A 22,708-nucleotide genomic window follows, 5' to 3' on the forward strand; every position below is an offset into this window, starting at 1 on the left:
CCTTTGATGAAATACAAAGGGGGGAAAATAATAACACAGGGAGGAAGGGATATGAATCTTTCACCTTGAAGTAATGAGGAACAAGGTTATAGGGGTTGGCCACATCCAGAGAGCGTGAAACTACCTTCTTACATGAACAAGGATAAGACATGCAATATGGTTGTATTTATGGTCAGACAAAAGCCAAGAAATGTCCTACAATCAAAGTGCTAGTCCAACCCTGTTGGGTGAATGTGATAGCTCAGTAGATGAATGTGTTCAGTGTAGGGCTCTAGTTTGACCCCTTGGTCACAGGTTCAAATCCAGATGGCTTCTCAGCCTTTCACCCTCCAGAGGTATATACAATGATTACCAGTATGTAGGCTAAAATAAACATCTGTTAGCATGAAATCAAGCACAGATATCTACAGTACATGCAATATTCATTTAAGCCATCATCACTGGGGGCCTTTTGAAAACATCAACTGGATGTACAGAGATTGAATCCAACATCAACATCAAACATTGTCTCTGACTGTACCTTTGGCAGGTAAGGCGTGCAGGCTGCATGGTGAAGGTGGGCTCCTGAAATTCAACATCGTCGTGGAGAGGGAAGATGCCACCCAGGAGGATGTCCCCTTCTTTGGAGAACCCACTGACCTCTGGACTGGGGAGGTAGCATCCTGGACCCACATTCTGTCCTGCAGCTGACGTCATTAGCCAGTGCATCAGGAGACCGAGTGAGATATTCTGAGAAAGGAACAGTATGCAGTGTCTTTGTAGTGCAATGACACATGTGGTCCAGGAAGATAGATGGTACATACTGCAGACCTGAGACTGGCTCCTGTCGAATCTGTTCAGGTGGCTAGGAAAATCATAATGAGAGCTCAGTCAGAGACCTGACTTGGCTATAGTCCTGCACTGCAATGTGTTGCTCTTCTATTGTGAGCCCTTCTTAACATGTTTTCCCTCATTTTGTGTATATGGTGACTATCTACTATTTATATGGTGATTATCTGTTAGTATCTGCTGTAAAGAGCTCCGATACCCTAGGGTCAGGCCAGTACTATAGAAAACGTCTTAAATTAAATAAATAAATAAGAGACAAAGTATGAGCCATTAAAACAAGCAGCAGGCAAATGACACAGCAAACATCCCGTAAAGATAAGAGATCCTTCCACATTAAAAATAGGTTATTTTGTGAATATTATGGGTACATCAAGAGATGTCTGTTTCTCATGTGCACTGCATATATGGCCAGTATAATTCTGTGTAGAGTAACATTATTGTCTATTAAACAATGCACAAGTGCTGTTTTTATGTAGCACACATCTTGGACTGAATTTTAGCACTATGGTCTCAGAACCGTCGCAAACTTAAAATCAGACAATGTGAAAGATAGTGATTTGAGTAGGATCACACAATTCAGAAATCTGAGATTTGAACTCATTTGTTCTGGTCATATGTTGTGATTCACCGCTAACGGATTTGGATCTCCACCATATGTGGTTAATAAAGTCTATAATCAAGAATGTTTCAAATGAAAGACGCTGTATCCGTGATTGCAAAAAAGTTCAAAATTCCTTTAATGATCCATTTGAGGTACCAGCCAACGCGTTTCGTTCCGTCAAGCGGAACTTCTTCAGGGCGCAATAAATGTCATCAGCCGTACGTATATTCCAAATCAAAGTATCGAAATGGGGATACGAGTCTGTTCCCTCAATGTGGGTAATGGTAAATGAGGTCAATCCAAGATGAAGGATTTTTGATTTTTTCAGAAGAGATATTTCTTGCCGACTGTTTTCGAAATATTTTTTAAAGGTATAATATTCACCTTGCAATTTCAAAAAAATGTTACATTTGCCGGAAAGGATTTGGCGCGCGGACCATCGAGACGCCAACTAGGGGTTTTGGAATTTGACCCTGATAGGTAACTGCCTTTAAGTGATTGGGATTTGGGAGTCAACTGAAGATTTAGAAGTTTGACCACATGACGGTGCAAGACGTGCACGTTACATTATTTAAGGTTAATGCCTTACAGGAAATTATGCAGTATATCGAAAATTAGGATGAAGAAATAGGAGCATTTTTCAAGAAATATATCCTTTGAAATTGCAAGGTGAATATTATACCTTTAAAAAATATTTCGAAAACAGTCGGCAAGAAATATCTCTTCTGAAAAAAATCAAAAATCCTTCATCTTGGATTGACCTCGTTTACCATTACCCACATTGAGGGAACAGACTCGTATCCCCATTTCGATACTTTGATTTGGAATATACGTACGGCTGATGACATTTATTGCGCCCTGAAGAAGTTACGCTTGACGGAACGAAACGCGTTGGCTGGTACCTCAAATGGATCATTAAAGGAATTTTGAACTTTTTTGCAATCACGGATACAGCGTCTTTCATTTGAAACATTCTTGATTATAGACTTTATTAACCACATATGGTGGAGATCCAAATCCGTTAGCGGTGCTTTTCAAAGTTTGATATAACATTGATTTTTCCCAAGGATTTGGGATATACTCTCAGGGCAGGGAGTATTTGAAAATTGCACGCAATTTGAAAGAAAAGCATATACAAATACTGGTGATATATGGGTTGGTGCTTTGAGTGTGTAAAAGTGGTCCACTGTCCATATCGTTTTGTATAAAATATGTTGTGGTTCACCTTCATTTTCTGAGCTGCAGTTCCCATGTGTCCAAGATTTCAGTCAGCCAAGGACCATGAGGTGGTGAGAAGGCAGTCTCGTTCTGTCACTTTCCTGAAATTTAAATAGCGGTTTTCCCTACTTGTGATTGCATCATTTACACCTGTTTTGGTTGTGGATGTTACAGTTCCAAAATGTAAGTTTTTTACCTGCCCGTGATTGCCTCAATTGCTGCCTATTTTGTTTAGAAAATTGTGGTTTTCACTTGCCTGTGACTGTTTCGTTTTACCTGTTGAGTTGTGGGATTTGCAGTCCAAATTCTGTTGTTATTTAAAATTGACCATTACTATCTGTTTTCCCTCCTAATATCTCCGTTGCTCTCTGCTCAAACGTGTGTGTTGAGCAATCCACCCAAGGTCCCATTTTGTGTTAACAAGTGATTGAAACAAGATTCCATTCCTTCCCCCTGAGCAATAGAGATATTATACATCAGAGAGTGAACAATGAGTGCATTGAGACAGCAGCAATCTGCTGTTAGCTGTTTATGCTGTGTTTTTTAGGGATTGTACACTTTGTTGGCTAGGAGAGAGAGTAGAATTTTGTAAAAACAGTATTGTTAGATGGCAAAGTTTGTTAGACCCTTACTTGCAGGACTCCAAAGCGTGAATTGAGCTTGTTTGTCTCCTAGGAGATTCTGAATGGAGGAGCCGCTTCCAACTCCTTGGCTAGCAAACATTGCCTGAGGTCACAGAGAGCTTATTAGGTCGAGCATTCGATACCTCTTGTATATACTTTAGTATATATTTATATGTGTATGTACTTTGTGGGCTCTAGAGATTAGCTCTAGGACTTGTCTGCTTCCCCTTAGGGACTTTTTTTCTGTTCAACTGCCTCTATTTAACCGCCTTGTTAGAAAATGACCAGTAGAGGTCAATAAAATAACAAAATTGCTTTCTGCTGAGGGACTTTCTTTTTCAAATATTTTTCTGGCAACTGCCTCTATTTACCTTTCTTGATCGAAAACAACCAGCAGAGGTCAGTACAATACCAGAATCACTTTAGCATTCTCTAGACTGCTCGACACCACAGACCCAGACGTCGCCTTCCTCACGGAAACCTGGATGAACGCCTCCTCAGCGCCCGACATCGCCATCGCCATCCCAGAGGGCTACAAGATCACCCGGAGAGACCGCGCCAACCAGACAGGAGGAGGCATCGCAATCATCCACAGGTACACCATCCGCATCACGACCAACACCGACGACACCCTCGCACCCGCCGAACACCTGCACTTCCAGATCCACGTCAACCCCAAGACCACCCTCCGAGGCACCCTCATCTACAGACCCCCGGGACCACGCACACAATTCAGCGAGGACATCGCCGACTTCATAAGCCCACACGCCCTCCCCTCCGCCGACTACATCCTCCTCGGGGACCTCAACTTCCACCTGGAGAACAACAACGACCGCAACACCACCACCCTGCTGGACAACCTCGCCAACCTCGGACTCAAGCAACTGGTGACCACCCCCACCCACTACGCCGGACACACACTCGACCCGATCTTCTCTTCCAGCAAGGACATCGCCTTCAGCCACGCCACGGGACTCCACTGGACGGACCACAGCTGCGTCCACTTCAGCTTCAGAAGGACCACGCTCCACCATCACCAGCAACAGGCTCCCCGCAGAAGCTGGAACAAGATCACTGCAGACCAGCTCGCTACTTCCCTGAGCAAGAACCCTCCCACCAGCACAACAAACCCCAGCCAAGCAGCCACCAACCTCACGAAATGGATCAGCGACTGCGCAGACGACCTCGCCCCGCTGAAGACCCTGCCAAGCAGACCCGGCAGCAAGAAAGCCCCATGGTTTAACGACGAACTCAAGAGCTCCAAGAAGAACTGCAGAGCACTCAAGAAAACCTGGCGCAGAGACCCAACACCGGACAACATGACTGCCCTCAAGCTCGCCACCCGAAAACACCACCAGCTGATCCACGCCACCAAGAAAACCGCATTCAAGGAACGACTGGACAACAACGCACACAACAGCAAGGAACTCTTCAACATCATGAAAGAGCTCTCCAACCCCAACGCCGGAAACAACGACATCACCCCTTCGCAAGACCTCTGCAACTCCCTCGCCTCCTACTTCCACAACAAGATCGTGGACATACACAACAGCTTCAGCACTCAACCGACGCACGCCACGACCGAACCACCGCCCCCCACCACCACCCTCCGCGCCTGGACCCCGATCAGCACCGAAGACACCATCCGCACGATGAACTCCATCCACTCCGGATCTCCGACAGACCCCTGCCCTCACCACGTCTTCAACAAGGCCGACGCTGTCATCGCACCCCACCTGCGGGACATCATCAACACCTCCTTCGACATCGCCACCTTCCCGGAGAGCTGGAAGCACGCCAAACTCAGCGCTCTACTCAAGAAACCATCAGCAGACCCAACCGACCTCAAGAACTACCGCCCCATCTCGCTGCTCCCGTTTCCGGCCAAAGTCATCGCGAAGACCGTCAACAAGCAACTGGCCGCCTTCCTCGAGACGAACGGTTCCCTCGACCTCTCGCAGTCTGGCTTCCGGGCCAACCACAGCACCGAGACCGCCCTGATCGCAGCTACCGATTACATCCGAGCCCTGCTCGACAACGGAGAAACAGCGGCCCTCATCCTCCTGGACCTCTCCGCGGCCTTCGACACTGTCTGCCACCGTACCCTAGTACAGCGCCTCAGCAACGTCGGAATCCATGAGAAGACACTGGAGTGGATCACCTCCTTCCTCGCCTGAAGGACACAGAGAGTCCGCCTCCCCCCGTTCAGATCGGAGGCCACCGAAGTCATCTGCGGTGTTCCTCAAGGCTCCTCGCTCAGCCCAACACTCTTCAACGTCTACATGAGCCCCCTCGCAGCCATCGCACGCCAGCACAACCTGAACATCATCTCCTACGCCGACGACACCCAGCTGATCCTCTCCCTCACTAACGACCCCGCCACCGCCAGAGCCAACCTGCACGAAGGGATGACAGATGTAGCCAAATGGATGTCGAACAGTCGCCTGAAACTGAACTCGGACAAGACGGAAGTCCTCATCCTGGGATCCTCACCCTCCGCCTGGGACAACTCCTGGTGGCCCCCCGCCCTGGGCAGCGCACCCAAACCAACAGACCACGCACGCAACCTGGGCTTCATCCTGGACTCCTCCCTCTCCATGATCAGACAAGTCAACGCCGTCTCCTCGTCGTGCTTCAACATCCTGCGCATTCTACGTAAGATCTTCCGATGGATCCCCACGAGACCAGGAAGACGGTCACCCAGGCCCTCGTCACCAGCCGTCTGGACTACGGCAACTCCCTCTACGCCGGAACCACCGCCAAACTCCAGAAGAGACTCCAGCGGATCCAGAACACCTCAGCACGACTCAACCTGGACATCCCCCTCCGCAGCCACATCTCCGGACACCTGAGAGACCTGCACTGGCTCCCGGTCAACAAGAGAATCACCTTCCGGCTCCTCACCCACGCACACAAAGCCCTACACAACCAAGGACCAGGATACCTCAACAGCCGCCTCAACTTCTACGCTCCCAAACGCCAGCTTCGATCGACCAGCCACGCCCTCGCCGCCGACCCCCGCATCCGAAGAGCCACCACAGGAGGAAGGTCCTTCTCCTACCTGGCCGCCAAGACTTGGAACTCCCCTCCGACCCACCTCCGCCTGACCCAGGGCCACCTCGCCTTCAGGAAGCAGCTCAAGACCTGGCTGTTCGAGCAGTAGCGGACCCCCTCCTCCCAGCGCCTTGAGACCCTCCGGGTGAGTAGTCGCTATATAAATGCTCTGATTGACTGATTGATTGAGATTCCAGTCCATGGAAATTGTCTTCCATGAGCACCCGAAATATAGTTTTTTTCTAATCTTATACTTTCAGTGACATAACTTCCAAAGGCCCTGATTTTATATTAAAAACAGACCTTTGGACTATACCATTTACTTCTTAAAGGCAATATTTCTCTCCTTGTGTTCCCATACCTGGCATGTCACGCAGTATGGTGCTTACTTACTCTCCATGTTAAAGAACTGTAGATGTTTCAGCACTCAGGCTAATGTGTTGCATATCTAAATACATATAAGATTCCAGAGGCGAGACCAATTGCTTTGTAAATGCTTGTATAGTCTCCTATTGAATGCTACATGTGTGCGCTGATTGGTGGTTGCATCCAGTGTTTCTATTGGATTAGTGAAAAGGAGGGTGGGTACCCCCATATACCCTTGCGGGTTCGGGCAAATGTAGAAAAAACAAGTACCTGCAAGGGTTTTGTTCATCTATCTTATCAGAACTCAGACTTAATAGATGTATCTCGTTGTTTGTCTGATCCAACTTAAAGCAATTGCTGTCTGACGAAAGAACGATAGTGGAGGTCCGAGTGCTGCAAGAACACTTTGTGCCGGCACAAGATTGGTTTGCAGTCAAAAGAAATTGTGCCCAAAAAGGAAGTCTTGGCCAAACCAACATTTTTCGCCTTCAAATTTGTGTTTAAAATACATAGTAAGAAGCAAATCTAAGCATCGTCAGAAATCATTGGTCTTTGCGGACTTTGTCCCACACCGATTAAGGGTTCATCGTCACATTGTAATTAATATAGTCCTGAAAATGGTTTTCAAAATCGAATAAGAAGACCGAAACGTCGACAATCAAGTCCATCTCTTCAGTTTTAATTGATTTTGCACTCATTCTCTCTATTATTTAAATAGGAGTATTTGGCTTTCATTAATTTTGATTGGATTGTGTTAATCAAATGTTCATTAGGAGAAATCTTTAATTCCTTTGCTCATTTGTCACAATGATTGAATCTTTATGATCTGTACCCTTTGATTTATGTATCAAGATATAAAGAATGATTTTTTGAATAAGACATTTTCCCCGTGTTGTTGTTAGTTTTTCCTCTTAATTTACATATTTGTCAGTGAATCAAGAATTTGGCAAATAGTTGTATTTTTTATGATTAATAGTACAGACTCCAAATTAAGTTGGATCAGACAAACAACGAGATACATCTATTAAGTCTGAGTTCTGATAAGATAGATGAACAAAACCCTTGCAGGTACTTGTTTTTTCTCTATTGGATTAGGGCTGGTGTTCTCATTGCTTGGGAATTTGGAGGTACTGATTGGTTCCTTGGTCAGTGGCTCTATTGGTGTAGGGCTTAGGGCTAGTGATCTGATTGGTAGATATGTTTATGGTTTTGGATTGGTTCCTGGGGCTGGACATTCGATTAGACATAGGGTTTAGGGTTTCCTGTATGATTGGCTGCGGGGACTAGGGTGAAGACTATGGCTGGGTTAGGCTTTCGTTTCGATTGGACGTACTGATTAGGATTTGTGCCTCATTGGCTGCTGGGAATGTGGCTGTGATAGCCTGTAGGAGGCTAGTGTACTATTGGTTGTAGGGTTATGTGCTAGAATTGTGACTGTGTAGGGTTGGGGCTAGGGTTCCCATTGGTTGAAGGAGTCACCTGATTACTAGGGCTATATTAGGCCAGGGCTTAGGGCATCTTAGCCTGGGCATCGAGGCCAAGGGCGGAGAGGACATGGGCAATTGCCTGTTTGAGCCTGTTTGCGACTGTTCAGACAGGGGAAGAAATGCTGCCCAAATTGACATACACCAACACCCACCCTACGCCATCCACATCTATAACCAGATTAACACACTCACACCAAATTTACACTACTCATTTACTACAAACTAACCCTATGCACAATTCAGTGTCTCAGCACTCACTACTAAACCACACAAACTACATCTATACACCCTTCTATCCCAGCTAAAACACATTTCAACCATCTTCTACAAACAGTGCACACCTCTATTCTATACCGCTAACCAATACACTCATCACCAACACAACCCAATCCTCCACCATACTTAACTATATCGCATCTAAACACACACACCTTGCTCTAATTACTCCTAACAGACCCTTTTTTGTCACTAGCAAACCTATGCTCAGCCTTCCATAATTTCTCCAGCCAACAACCTTCTCTTCATTCGACCATATTAACACAACCACACAATACTTGCACTCCACTGCACCACATACATTACCTCTTGCAGCAAACAAGTCTAAGACCAACACTCAACTCTACTCCATCTCTTTTTACACACAACATACACTCTACTCACAAACACATCACCACTAAGGATGGGCGGAGTTTGCAAATTTGCAGTATGTGGAATTCCGCATTCTGCATTAAAACTCCGCTCCGCACAAAAGTCTCCCTTTTTTAAAAACTGCATCAAGTTATGTGTGCAAATAGTAGGGACGCCTAGAAAGAAATCATTCCCGGGTAGAACATGCATGCTGTCACTCATTTCACACTTCCAACCCTCCTCTCTGCTGAGCTAAGTATACTCAATCAAAGGAAAAGATCCCTCTGCATCCACAGATGGCGTGAGTACTTGCTTCATTCTTCTATGCCCCATGGCATAGAATAATGGCGCGGAGATACTCCTTAGGGAGTCGATTCCCAGCGCGGTACAAGTATGCAAATAAATAAATAAATAAATAAACCCAGCCCTCTTCCTATCAGGTGTCGGTAGAGGTTCACATTTCCAAAGCCCCTGCTGCCAGGATGTCCGTGTTGTTCCCAGGGTCCATATTGCAAGGCCTGCTTTAGGGGTGGCTTCTCCATGTCCCTCTGTGACTGTTTCCGCTGTATTGTGCAGCCTGTCATGTCACACATCACGTAACCACACAGGTGCAGAACGGATGACAACCACCCTCTCCGGACACCTGATCAGTGATCATTGGAGGCTCAAACATATCTCAGCCTCCCATTGACAGCACCTCATGATGTTTTAATAGTGTGCACCCGGGCGGTGGGGGGGGGGGCTGTGGTGATCTCATACTGTTTTTCGCTAATGTTGGTACATGGGGCTGGGGCAGCTGCAGTCACATAGTGAAGTCAGTGGATATGCTAAGTGCCAGTCACTGATGAAGCTTTGAACGAACATGTACAGCCATCCCACAGTCTTTTTCCCCACAGGGAATCACAATGCGGTCTATACAATGACTGTGTTGTGATTCCGCATACCATTACTCCGCAATTCAGAACAACGACTTGCGGAGTGGGGGCGCTGGAAGTTGGAATAGTATAATTTACTATTCCAACTCCAGTCTGTGCAGACACTAGGAAAGGTGTTGGATTTTAAATCCAACACCCCCTCCCCTCCGCAAGTCGTCGTTCTGACTTGCGGAGTAATGGTATGCGGAATCACAACGTGGTCGTTGTAACGATCACGTTGTGATTCCATGCGGGGAAAAAGTTTTGTGTTAAACGTTGTTTACCACTTTGAACATGTCACAAGTACCCAGTGAGTGACTCTGACCTTCTGGAGGATATATGTTCATGCGGTAATGCATTTCATGACAGCCCAGGTCATTGTTGGCCTGTGTTTTCTTTCAAACAGCGATGTGTGCCACTATGCTACCTTCCATTTTCCACAAACGTAATCACAAAATTGTTATCAAGAAATATTAATCCATAACATACTGTTCCACTATTACATTTATTCAAGTAGTTTAAACATAATAAAGTCACAAATGTAATCCCGTACCCCACTGCGTTTTGACGGAAACACTCCTCAGGGGCATACTTTCTAGAAAGATTGAATCATTTGCTCAGAATAAAACATATGTTTGATTTCAGTAGGAAATATAAGATGAGTCAGAACTTACAGGGTATGCTATTCAATCAGTTTTTCTGGCCCTCCTACAGAGAGTTTTTAGCATCTGGCTTGCAGACAAGTGTGCTAACATGATCAATAACGGGCCATGGCCTTTCGCAGATGCTTAGACTATGCCATTAACTTTACAGCATTGGATTGGTGGCACACCCTGTCAGCACAGATCTGGCACTGACAGAAGCAGAGTTGCTGCTTGGCTAGCTGTACTCACCCTGTTGCCACGCCCATCCACCTTGACTGAAGGCGACTGCCATTGGGATATTTTCCACAGACCTCTTCTCATAGGGCAAGCCTGATGTGGTGATTTTACCAATGCTTGTTCACACTTATAAGAGGACTCTTCAAATTCATGGGCAGAATGCAGTTTCGCAGTGTTATGTTAAAAGTATTTTGTAGAGCGCACGTTCACCAGGCGGTTTCTTGGCGCTAAGGGAGGACGGCAGACATGTGACAGTGAATGACTCTAGTTATACGCTTGAGTAAATAGCCAGGTGTTAAGTAGCTTTCTAAACTCAGAGTAAGAGCCGACGGTGCGCAAATTGGAGGGAAGGGTATTCCAGAACTGGGGGGCCAGAATTGTATATCTGAGACCTCCACGTTTCTTTCGTTTGAAACTGTGGTAGACCAGCAGATTTTTAATTGATGAGCGTAGATCACGAGCTGCAATATACCTCTGTACTTTATAAGCAATGAAGGCAGGGCCACACCCAGCAAGGGCTTTATGGATAGTACAGCCCAGTTTGAATAGCAGCGTTGGGGTAGAGGAAGCCAATGAAGGCTTTTCAATAGTGAACCTGTGCGTTGGTGCTTAGGTTGGCCAAAAATAAGCCTAGCTGCCTGATTCTGAACCAATTGCAGCCTATGTAACTGGCAAGCTGGAATACCAGTGTACAGGGAATTTGCATAATCAATGCGAGAGATAACTAAAGCAAGCACTACTTGGGTCAATGCCGCAGTGGACAAAAATTTGCTAATTTTCCAAAAACATGCAGAGACCACTGAACCGATCTGGGCATTCATGGTTAAGTCATTACTGATGACGATTCCCAGACTTTTTACTGAGCTCTCTGGGAGAAGAGGGCTCCCTAATGGTGGAGGCCAAAAGTTGGAATTCCAGGGGTTGGCCCAACCACGCGTCAAAATCAGCTCCTTTTTGTCTGGGTATAACTTAAACTGGTTAGCGTTCATCCATTCACTACTGATATTCATAGTAGATTTGGAAGCTAGACACAGATGATACAGAGGTGTCAATGTAAAAAATCAGCTAAAGATCGTCAGCGTAATTGAAGACAACAACCTCACTTTTACGCAAAGCCAAAATTAAGGGGAGGACATACAGGTTGAAAAGTAGATGTGAAAATAAAAAGTAGAGGAGGGTCCAGGCAACGTAGAAAGATTTCCTGCAAAATCGGGGGAGGACAGATATCTGTAGGCGAGCCTGATCCCACTATTTTAAGTAGGGCAGGGAAGCCTTCTCAGGAATTTGATCTAAACATGCCTGATTCATACAGGAATAGGAAGAGGCCAAAGGGGTGGAGGATTTCGGAATACTAGCAGTTTGGCATGCCGATGTAGTTAGGAGCGGTCTGCGGGGCTCCGGCCAGCATTCCACCGTTCATAACTATCCTGAGCCCTGGGCACAATAATTTTGAAAAAGCTGTGGCACTGAAAGTCCTCAGGACAAGGCTCCTCAAAGAAAACAGGAGTTTCGGATGTTAATCATTTCACAATTGCCCAACTTCATGAAAAGGGAACCACGTAGCTCGGCGTGCGAGAAGAGAAACCAAAGCGACCGGCTACCGTCTCGGAGGCAAGGACCGGTGCCTCAGACGTAGCGGTGGTGCAGCCCAAGAGCCGACCACAGACTGGAACAGGTACTGAATGGACGTGAGTCCTGTGCTCTCCATGCCACTGGAATCAAGCTATCCTGGCTGATGATGGCTGATAACCAGAAAACAGTCCTAGGATGCTTGATTCCGGTCCAGAGAAGACATGGCTTGGCAGTTCGGTCTGGACTGTTCCCATGAGGCACAGGGTCAAGACTGATTTGCATATGGCCATGTCTGAACTGGGGTGGCTTGGTGAGCAAAATAAGGATGGATTAAACCAATATCTGTGACTGGGGGTGAATGCTTTGCCATTGTGCAACATTACGTCCATCATCTTGTGTGTTTTACTGACAGCCACGGAAGCAGGAGCTGAGCAGGTAGAGAGGCTGCGTTGCATCGACTATGAAAACTATATGCTTTGACCCACTCTGAAAAGAAAAAATCTGGGGCTCTACTGGCCTGGCTTGGTAACCCGGCTAGGAGAGGATTGGTCATATTAGAACTGAAGGGGCATGAGGTAGATATTTGTCATTGACAACAAGATAATAATTATATCTTTCTGGAATACTATACAAGTTTATATGAAAGTAGAGTCCTCCACAAATGAGAAACCGGTCCTAGGATGCTTGATTCCGGTCCAGAGAAGACATGGCTTGGCAGTTCGGTCCGGACTGTTCCCATGAGGCATAGGGTCAAGACTGATTTGCATATGGCCATGTCTGAACTGGGGTGGATTGGTGAGCAAATAATGATGGATTAAACCCAGATCTGTGACTGGGGGTGAATGTTTTGCCATTGTGCAACATTCCGTCCATCATCTTGTGTGTTTTACTGACAGCCAGGGAAGCAGGAGCTGAGCAGGAAGAGAGGCTGCGTTGCTTCGACTATGAAAACGATATGCTTTGACCCACTCTGAAAAGAAAAAATCTGGGGCTCTACTGGCCTGGCTTGGTAACCTGGCTAGGAGAGGATTGGTCATATTAGAACTGAAGGGGCATGAGGTAGAGATTTGTCATCGACAACAAGATATTAATGATATCTTTCTGGAATACTATACAAGTTTATATGAAAGTAGACTGTCCTCCACAAATGAGGAACTTGAAGAGTTTATAAGTGACATTGAGTTACCAGCAGTGTTGAAGGAAGTAGCAGAGACCCTGGCAAGAGATATAGCTGAGTGAGGTGAGGGGGCTATTAAAGCTATGGCCAGGAATAAGACACCAGGGACAGATGGACTCCCCGTGGAGTTTTACAACATGTATATATCAAACTGTTGTGTCTCAGACTAGTAGAAAAATATAATCAAGTGAAGCAAGAGGGAAAACTCCCTGGTTCCGCAGGAGAAGCAGTAATTATCCCGATGCTGAAACCTTGGAAACCAGCATGTGACAGAAGGGCCTATAGCCTGCTCTCTATCCTTAACTTGGATTATAGAATTTTGAGCAGGGGCCTGGCCACTCGCCTTCTCCCGCATATGACAACACTTATTCATCCAGACTAGATATTCTTCATCCCCACCATAAACATGGCATTAAATGTCAGAAGGCTACTGCATATCCTCAAGGCCAATTCCTATTGCAGGAATGAGGCGACCATCTTTGCGGTAGATATGGAAAAGGCCTTTGATAGCCTTGAGTGAACTTATCTATTTCGAATGACGAGGAAATTTGGACTGGGACCAGAGTTCATAGGGTGGACAGCTCTATTATATAGGGATTCCACAGCAAGAGTTAAGACGTGCAGACTGATCTATGATGCCTGCCAACTATAGTAAGGAAAACAACAAATGTTGCTGTTTGCCTTGGCTATGGAGCCGCTGGCGGACCGAGCTAGGACAGGACATCATTATCGAAGATTAGAAGTAACCTGGCAAACAAATCATATTGCATTATTTGCAGATGACCTATTTTGTTCTTTGCCGATGCAGGAGGAGACCTCTGGGGTAGGCTAAGGAACTCCTAACAAGTTTGGACAGGGTGTCAGGCCTCAGGGTGAACTGGGCCAAATCATGCCTCTTCCCTGCAAAGGAGAGCAGGGTAGGACCGCAGGAGACGGAGGGAGTCCAGTGGGAGAACAGGTGCTTAACATATCCGAGAATACAGATATACCATGCCCAAGGAGATTTATTGGAAGAAAACGTAGGGAGAGCTTTGAGGGGCGTGGAAGCTTGCTTTGAATTCTGGGGGACTCCTCCCATATCAGAGTCTGGCAGAACGCTCTATTGAAGAGGGTGACTTTGTAAAGGCTCCTATACTATTTTGGATTGCTGCCAATTTGGATCCCGGCACAAATGTTTGCACAATTAAAAACACTGATGACGGCATTCTTATGAGAAACGAGTAGGTGAAGAGTAGCACTGACTATGCTTATGAGGCCAAGAGCAGAGGGGGGCTGGCAGTACACGATTTTAAATACTATTTCCTCTCAGCAAAGCTACAGTGGCTTACAAAGTGGATGGTGAGTAGATTAAGAGGGAAGGAGACACAACTCCACATCTGAGACTGTTGCAAGAGGTATAGAGACTCCATATTCACGATCGAGAGTTGACCACAGAACTAGAAACAGTGTGCAAGTGTTGGAATAGGAGCTGATGAAGATCTAAGAGTAGATGTCCCTATGCCCCGGAGATCCCACCGATTCTTTGTGAGATGATGCCTCACGGAGGAGACTGGCACATACTGGTGGCCTAGGGAGACCTAGGAGTGTCCACAGTGATGGGCTTATATGAGGAAGGCAGCCCAATTCCATTTAACGACTAAAGTGAGCAGTATGGCATACAAGGAGGGGACTTCTGTTGCACACTTTCCTCACAGCAGTGATTTGAAAACACCGGAGGGAGGGACTCACAGACCAAAGACATTGGTGGGATGTCAATATGTGGTAACTGCGGCTGGTATCTTTAAGGTAGTCAGCTGCCTCTACAGGCGAATCACACATGAGACACTCCCTCCCCTGAGTGCACTGCATCAGAAATGGGAAGAAGATGTAGGTGAACCAATAGCTGAGAAAATGTGGGGTGAGCTAGTGGAAAGGGCATGGAGGAGAACCAGAAATCGTAGATTTTAATTGGTGCATTTCTATGTTCTGCACAAGGCTTACCTCACGCCGGGCAAAATTAATAGATATTTCAACATACAACAGCAGCTTGCCCACATTACAACACAGAAGGAGTAGACTTCCTACACATCTTTTGGGGTTGCCCGAAGCTGGGGGGTTTCTGGGAAGTAGTTACTGCAACTTTAGCAGAAGTGACGGAAAAAGATGTGGGTGTAACACCTGGGCATTGTCTGTTACAATGTTTGCCCAATGCAGATAAAAATAAATTGACAAGTAAGTTTCAGGACCTTGGCCTGGGACTGACAAAAAGAGACATTACCAGTCACTGGAAATCAAGAGGGAGCCATAACATACTTAGATAGAAAAAATAATCTCCAAAATGGTCAGAATGGGAGGGAGCAGTAAAGTTGCAGGTAGCCAAGAAAACAGGGAGTGAAAGAGCTCTGGAGACACCCAGAGCATGGGCAGCAATGGTGGAATTATTGAAGAATCCAGAGACTAGGGGAAGCCCATGAAGGTGACATCTGAGCCACACAATTTAGAAACCAAGAGATGAGGAGCAGGGGAGTAGATACACAACAGCAGAAATTCCACTAAATGAAGAAACACAAGCATGGGCTCATAACAGTAGTTAAAGGAGCAAGTGGATATACATCCCGAATTAGAAATATAAATGATTTCCTGCACACAACACGCCTGGGGGAGGTGAGTGGGGCAGATGTGGATTGTTTTATAATGTTAAGAATTCTCCTTTACTAAATGTTTTGTTTGAATAGAATGAAGCTAGGCAGATTGAATACAATGTAGGTTGCAGAGCCCTTACTAAGAGACAGAGGATGATAGAGGACTCAAACTAATAGCACGAAATGCCATTCTTCCTTTAGACATGTAACTCTAATTTCTTTGAACGTGTGAATAAGTATCTCATAACAATGTCATAAATTGTGACAAATTATACGAATGTATGTTCAAAAGCTTAATAAAATTCTGTTTAAAAATACAAATAAAACAAATAAGTCAGCACCTCTTTTCATTAGTCCTCAAAAACAAAACATATCACACATACCAGCACAACAGTCTCTCAAGCGCTACACTTCATAATATCATCACAAAATACAAATATACACCCACCTTTTAAACTACACAAATGAATAAACATCAATGCCAAGCTTTAGCTCTTCTGCCACACCTAACACACATAAAGCAACACAGCAACTCTCTTCTAACCGCCTCTCATCCATTGGCCAATTTAGAACCTTACTATATGAGCCACATGCTGCACCACCACCCTTAACTCATACAACTTCCACACTAAACACACGCAAACAATATAATCAACATGCCACACCTCACAACTCCACTTCTCCATGTCTACTGCGCAAAAAGGTTACACCACAAAAACAACACAGCACACCAACTCACTCTCAAACACCATCTCGACCACACACAGACCCATCAAAATGCCTTCTTAGCCTGTTGGATGAGGAACACGATGCAGAACAGCTACAATATTGCTATATTCATACATCTAATACCAGCACCAAGGACACTTCTGCTATAAGCCCACAAAATACTGCTCACTCTTCTACAAAACAAAGTCACACTATCGCCATAGCACATTCTCTAAACTATCTACTTATAAAGGCTCAATAATTCTCTAAAAACAAACATCACATCTACAATGTTCTCACTGAATCAAAACCAAACACTATTCATAAGTGAATCATATTTGGGAGATGATATGGCTGCAGTCCTGCGTGAAGCCGTGCCTCTAGGCTATCAAATAATCACACAAAATTATGTAGGCAACAAAGGAGGTGGCCTAGCTGTTGTGTTGAGGCAAAAAGTACATATCACTAAAGATGACGACTTCTCCATAAAAAATTGTGAGGCTCTTTTCACCAGCTGCAATCCTACACCGTTTTCTTCCTGTAACTTCCTACTGCTTTAAAGACCTCCAACTAGCAATGCGACATTCCCAGACACACTTCTAGAAATGGTTTCAAACCTGATAACACTACATTCCAACCTATGAGTTCTGGGTGACCTCAAAATTTGGTTTGACAAACTCAATATACCCCATCCGAATCTAATCTTCGCTGGCCTAGACGCACTGAACCTGCATCAGATCATCCACAAACACACACACAACAATGGACACTTCTTAGATGTCATTTTACCTAATAACAAACTAGTTAACTTTCAAACCATAACTTCGGTCACATGGTCAGACCACCATTTGCTTGCTTTCCAACATAAAACAAAACTAAGCAACACACCTAAAGCCTCAACCAAAAACATGCATACACCTATCCACCATGGAACAAACTCAATTTGGAAGACTTAGAAACACAGCTAACATCCAGTACAGATCTAGAAACAATAATGTATGTTCAATAACTATATGAGTGACTACCAGAAGCTTTTGATATCCTCATACCACTAAAACCCACACAACAGAACAAAAGAAAATAAGCACCTTGGAGATAAAAGACATAAAACATCAAATTAGAAAGCTGCATTGTGCCTGGCTCAAAATAAACGCTAATCAAGACAAACTTCAACTACAAAAAATTAACAGTTTATTTAAGAAAAGATACAGAATTTGAAATGCTAAATGTGCAAATAAAGAATTCTATAAAATTCTCAGTGAATTTCATAAACCAAATTGCCTAGAAGGAGCTCATCCCTTTACTCAATATGTACTCAATATTTCACTGACAAACTGGTAAATCATTATACAGTCAAAGCAGACACATTGGACTCATACTTTAAACAAAGACAAATCACCAACACTGACCCTTTGACAAAACAATCCAAGAATACTCTAACCCAGCCTCTCTGTTCCTTCTGAAGAAGAATCATCAAAAACTCCTTAACTGCCAGAAAATTTCCAGAGGAACTCAAAAAGTCATACATATGCCCATTACTGAAGAAAACAAACTTGGACCTGCTGAACCCTGACAAGTGCGGACTGATTAGTCCTTTCTAGGACAAACTGATAAAAATAGCAGCATTAGCCCAGCTGTCACAATTCACTGAAGATGAAGTCATATTTTCAGATTTCCAAACAGGATTCTGTCCAGGAAGAGGCACAGAATCTGCCCTTCTTGCCATCTGAGATGACCTGCAGAACACAGTTGACTGCAGCTGGGTTGATGCGCTACTTCTCATGGATCTCTTTGACACGTTTGACCATGACACTCTGATAAAAAAAGACCCTACAAATCCAGTATAGAGGGGGCTGCTCTAGACTGTACCTTCGCCACAGAACTAATGTCATCCATACCCCACTTTTCTCATCCGAATGTACTCCACAAAAGCAACGGTCCCTCAAGTCTCTATCATCTCGCCCATGCTTTTTAACATCTATATAAATTCATTACCAGCACTGATCAATCAATTTCACCTCATGTGCTGTAACTTTGCAGATGACACACAAATATTCCTGCAACTGGAATGCCCCAAAGACATTGGAAACTCACCAATTTTCAGTTGTCTCAGAGCAGTGGATCATTGGATCACGTGGATCCATCTCAAATAGAATGCTTCCAAAATGGCGATTGGAAACATTATGACCAACTTGCCTCCTGGCCTGATGATCTCAGGACACTCCCTAAAGTATCGAAGGAAATAAGAAACCTCGACTCCAAGCGATGGATGAATGCCCAAGTGGATAAACTAGCAATTTCAAGCTTTGTTACTATGCAAACACTGTGACAAATCTCACCCTTTTGGGATTTCCACACAAGGTCCAAAGTACCAACTCCCTTGTTCTGTCAAAACTTGATTAAACCAATAGCCTCTACCATGGATCACCTTTAACAACCATGAAAAGACTACAACAGAATCAGAACTCAGCTGCAAGACGACTTACATATAAAAGGACAAGACCACATCTCCCCTGCCCTGAAAGCCTTGCATTGGTAACCGGTTGCCAGAACATGCACGTTCAAGCTGCTATGTATCACCCACAAAGAGATAGATGGAACAGGACCTCTCTTCATCAGGAATAAAATCACCAAACACATTCAACAAAGGAACCTCCGCTCTAGAGTGACATGCAGCCAAACCATGGAACTATATACCCCCAACATAAGATGCAAGGATAACCACTATCTCTTCAGAAAACTACTCAAGAATTGGCTCTTCCTAACATAAGAACCATACCCAAACGGAAATATTCAGCATATCCCTCTGTATATAAGCATTCATTTGTAATATAGATATGTACGAGCGTGAGCAAGATGCTTGTAGCATCGAAACGCGTAGATCATCTGCTTTCATGCTAAATGGATTGAAATAAATCTAATTGTGGATTTCAGAAGGTGTGCGCCTAAATTCTTTACTGGCAAGTGAAGGAGTGTGGAATAGATAACGGCGCGGTTCTGCCGTAAGGTTACGCACCCACAACGAGCGCTTAATGGCCCGGGAACGTTGAACCGGAGTGTGGAGATATATATATATATGTCGAGTGATCAAGCGGCGTTCGCACTGCGAAACGCGTCTCAGACACTTGGGCGAATAAAGAAATAACGAGCACAAAATCTGGGTCCGTGTCCTGCTTTGACGGCACAGCGTGAATTGATACGCAGTGGCGGTGCAGGATTTGGAATATATATATATATATATACATATATATATATATATATATATATATATATATATATATATATATATATATATATATATTAACAAATAAATACAATTACTTTTTGGTGCAACAACATTTGGAAGCCGGAGTTTATTTAATGCATCTTTAATCTACATATACCTACTTCCTTTATGCATCTATATACCTTCCCTGTACTTATGGATCTATATATTTATTACTTTGCTTCTAATTCAGCATATAAAAAGCACTACCCTATTTCGAACCCTGTGCCACTCTCAATATGTTCTCTACCTCAACTCACTGACTCATCTTAAACCTCTTTCCACTACTCTTTCCAATGCACTACCCTATTTCTCACCCTCTAACTCTTCAATATATCCTGAACTTCCAGTCCCTTACTCACCCTCAACCCCATACCACTACTATGATGCCAAAATGAACCCTTTCTAGAATATTCCCCACTCTACCCCTCTCCTTGCATCATCTCATTACTCTTTTCCTATTTTGATCGCCCAAAACAAGCCTTCCTAACCCCTACTTTGTCTCTTCCCCTTCTACATCCCTTTTACTCATCCCAAGCCTCCTCCTACTTCTATGACCTCTAAAACAAACACAAAAATGTCTAAATGCTTCACTCTTCTATCCCTCCACTATCCTTTCAATCCAAATAACAGACTTACATGTTCACTTCTCAAATTAATTCAATATTTAACTTTATTAATTCACCAATAATCTTTCATGGGTTCAGGAATAACGTGCTACTCGCCGAAAAAGCACTTCAACACCTTATCAGGAGTAGCAAGTGCTATATAAATGCAAACCTTTTGCCCTCTGCTATCCCTCTGCTATCCTTCTCAAGCCAAATAACCGACTAACATAACCACCACTCAAATTACTTTCAGATTTCACTATACTAATTCACCACTAATACTTTATGGGTTCCGAAGGAACATGCCACTCGCCGTAAAAGTACTTTGAAACCTCCTCAGGGGTAGTAAGTGCTATATAAATGCAATTACAATACAATATAATACAATATTCGGCCACTAAATAAATACCCCCATCTCGGTCCAGTGCATTGAGTGCAAATATTTTTGGGCACACATTAGTGGAAGCAATGCAAGTATTAGGTGTTCATTCAATGTGCCTCCATACATGCATAACGTCAGTGTCTTTCTTAAATAAAATTAAGCAGGAGGGAAAACAGGAGGCTAGTTTTATGGCAGTATGAATGCATTTTTCTGATATAACAAAGAGTAAGAAAAGGGAGAGGATCTGCACTTTAATGATGGCAATTATATTGATCAGCAAAGCTGACTGTGACTTCCAAGAGGTCTTCAGCCAGATACATGCGAATTGGAGCCATGGCCAGACTGGCCGTAGCGGGCACCAGGTGTTTTCCTGATGGGCCGAAAGGGCGAGGGCCGGTTTTCGAGCAGTGGGGCCGATTTTGCGGCAGTGCTGCAAAATCAACCCCCTGTAACAAAAGCTGCAGAAGTGGTGCTAAAGCAGCAGCACTGATTCTCACCGTCACCCGCTCCACCCCTCCACATAACAGGGCCGGTCCAGCTGAATAGCCAGGGCTGGTTTATGTTCCCAGTCCGGAGCTCACTTCACAGAAAAGCACCTTATTAGATTTTTTGGTTTCATGCACTCAGCTGTCATGATTCTAGTTTTTTTTTAAAGATACTGCCCTCCTAGGATCTTTGCTTCAACTACATGTTGGCTCCGCAGTGCCAATTGAACAAGAACCGAGCCATAGCTAGTTGTTCAGCCCGAGCCAGGTTTGAGCCTTACTTGGTTTGCTCATCTCCAGGAAAAGAAAATTGCACAGCACATGTTCCAGAACACTTGCACCATTGTAGATAGTGTAAATATTTCCAAACCCACTTACACATGTTTGATGTGTTTGAGATATTTAACAAATCAAACAGTATTTAATCCAAACGTAACTTTTCCACCAAAGAAAAACACTGGCATAACTGTTGAGTTCGTTTTTCTATGAATTTGCAAATAAGTTCCTCCGCTTAGAAATGTGGGAATTGTGAAGCGATATGATACATTGTTTTAATAGATATCTTCAAAAGTGCAAAACTACCTTGCTCTACATCACAAAAATGAATAAAAGAGCTAGGGTGTTTATAACATATATGTATGTATGTATAAAATATAAATATATATATATGTGTGTGTGTATATATATATTCACTGTAAAAACCATAGGTTATAGACCATATATAGTTAGGAATTAGCATTTACAAAACCTTGAAAATTCACTGAAAAAACCATAGGTTATAGACCATATATAGTTAGGAATTAGCATTTAAAAAACCTTATTTTACTCACACAAAACCATTGAAATTCCATATATAGTTAGTTGCACTAACTATATATCGCGCACCCGCAATCCACTGCTGATCATGTCACATATTACATCATTCATGACATGGTCAGTGACATCACTGATGACATCACTGATGACATCTCAAATGACATCACTGATGACATCACTGATGACATCTCATTTGACATCAATGACCACATCACTGATGATATCATTCATGTGACAATACAATGCATCTCCTCACATTTTAATATAACCTCTGTTTCACCCAGTGTTAAATACAGAGTATAATTTTTGAAACCATTGACACACCAATACTAGTTACTACATACGTACTCACTGATTCCTACGTCTACACACATTCACTCATTCACCCATACAATCATTCATACATACAATCACTCATCTTTACAACACTATCATATGCACTCATACACCTATACAGACACTCACACTCTGCCAC

The 22,708-nt window shown here is 44.0% G+C and overlaps 1 protein-coding gene across 3 annotated transcripts in view; it reads right to left on the minus strand.

Annotated features, from left to right (window-relative positions):
* The window catches only part of LOC144799891 (extracellular calcium-sensing receptor-like), a 216,307-nt gene that overhangs the window by 61,451 nt on the left and 132,148 nt on the right, over positions 1-22,708 (minus strand). For 2 of the 3 annotated variants that reach the window (XM_078671500.1, XM_078671498.1), the window contains exon 2: positions 521-844. In XM_078671500.1, coding sequence (XP_078527626.1) covers positions 521-801 — 281 coding nt within the window. In that variant the 5' untranslated portion in view covers positions 802-844. The remainder of the gene's footprint in view (positions 1-520; positions 845-22,708) is intronic. The other variant, XM_078671499.1, reaches the window with a different exon arrangement.

This window comes from Lissotriton helveticus, chromosome 12, assembly GCF_964261635.1.
Source record: "Lissotriton helveticus chromosome 12, aLisHel1.1, whole genome shotgun sequence".
Taxonomy (NCBI): domain Eukaryota; kingdom Metazoa; phylum Chordata; class Amphibia; order Caudata; family Salamandridae; genus Lissotriton; species Lissotriton helveticus.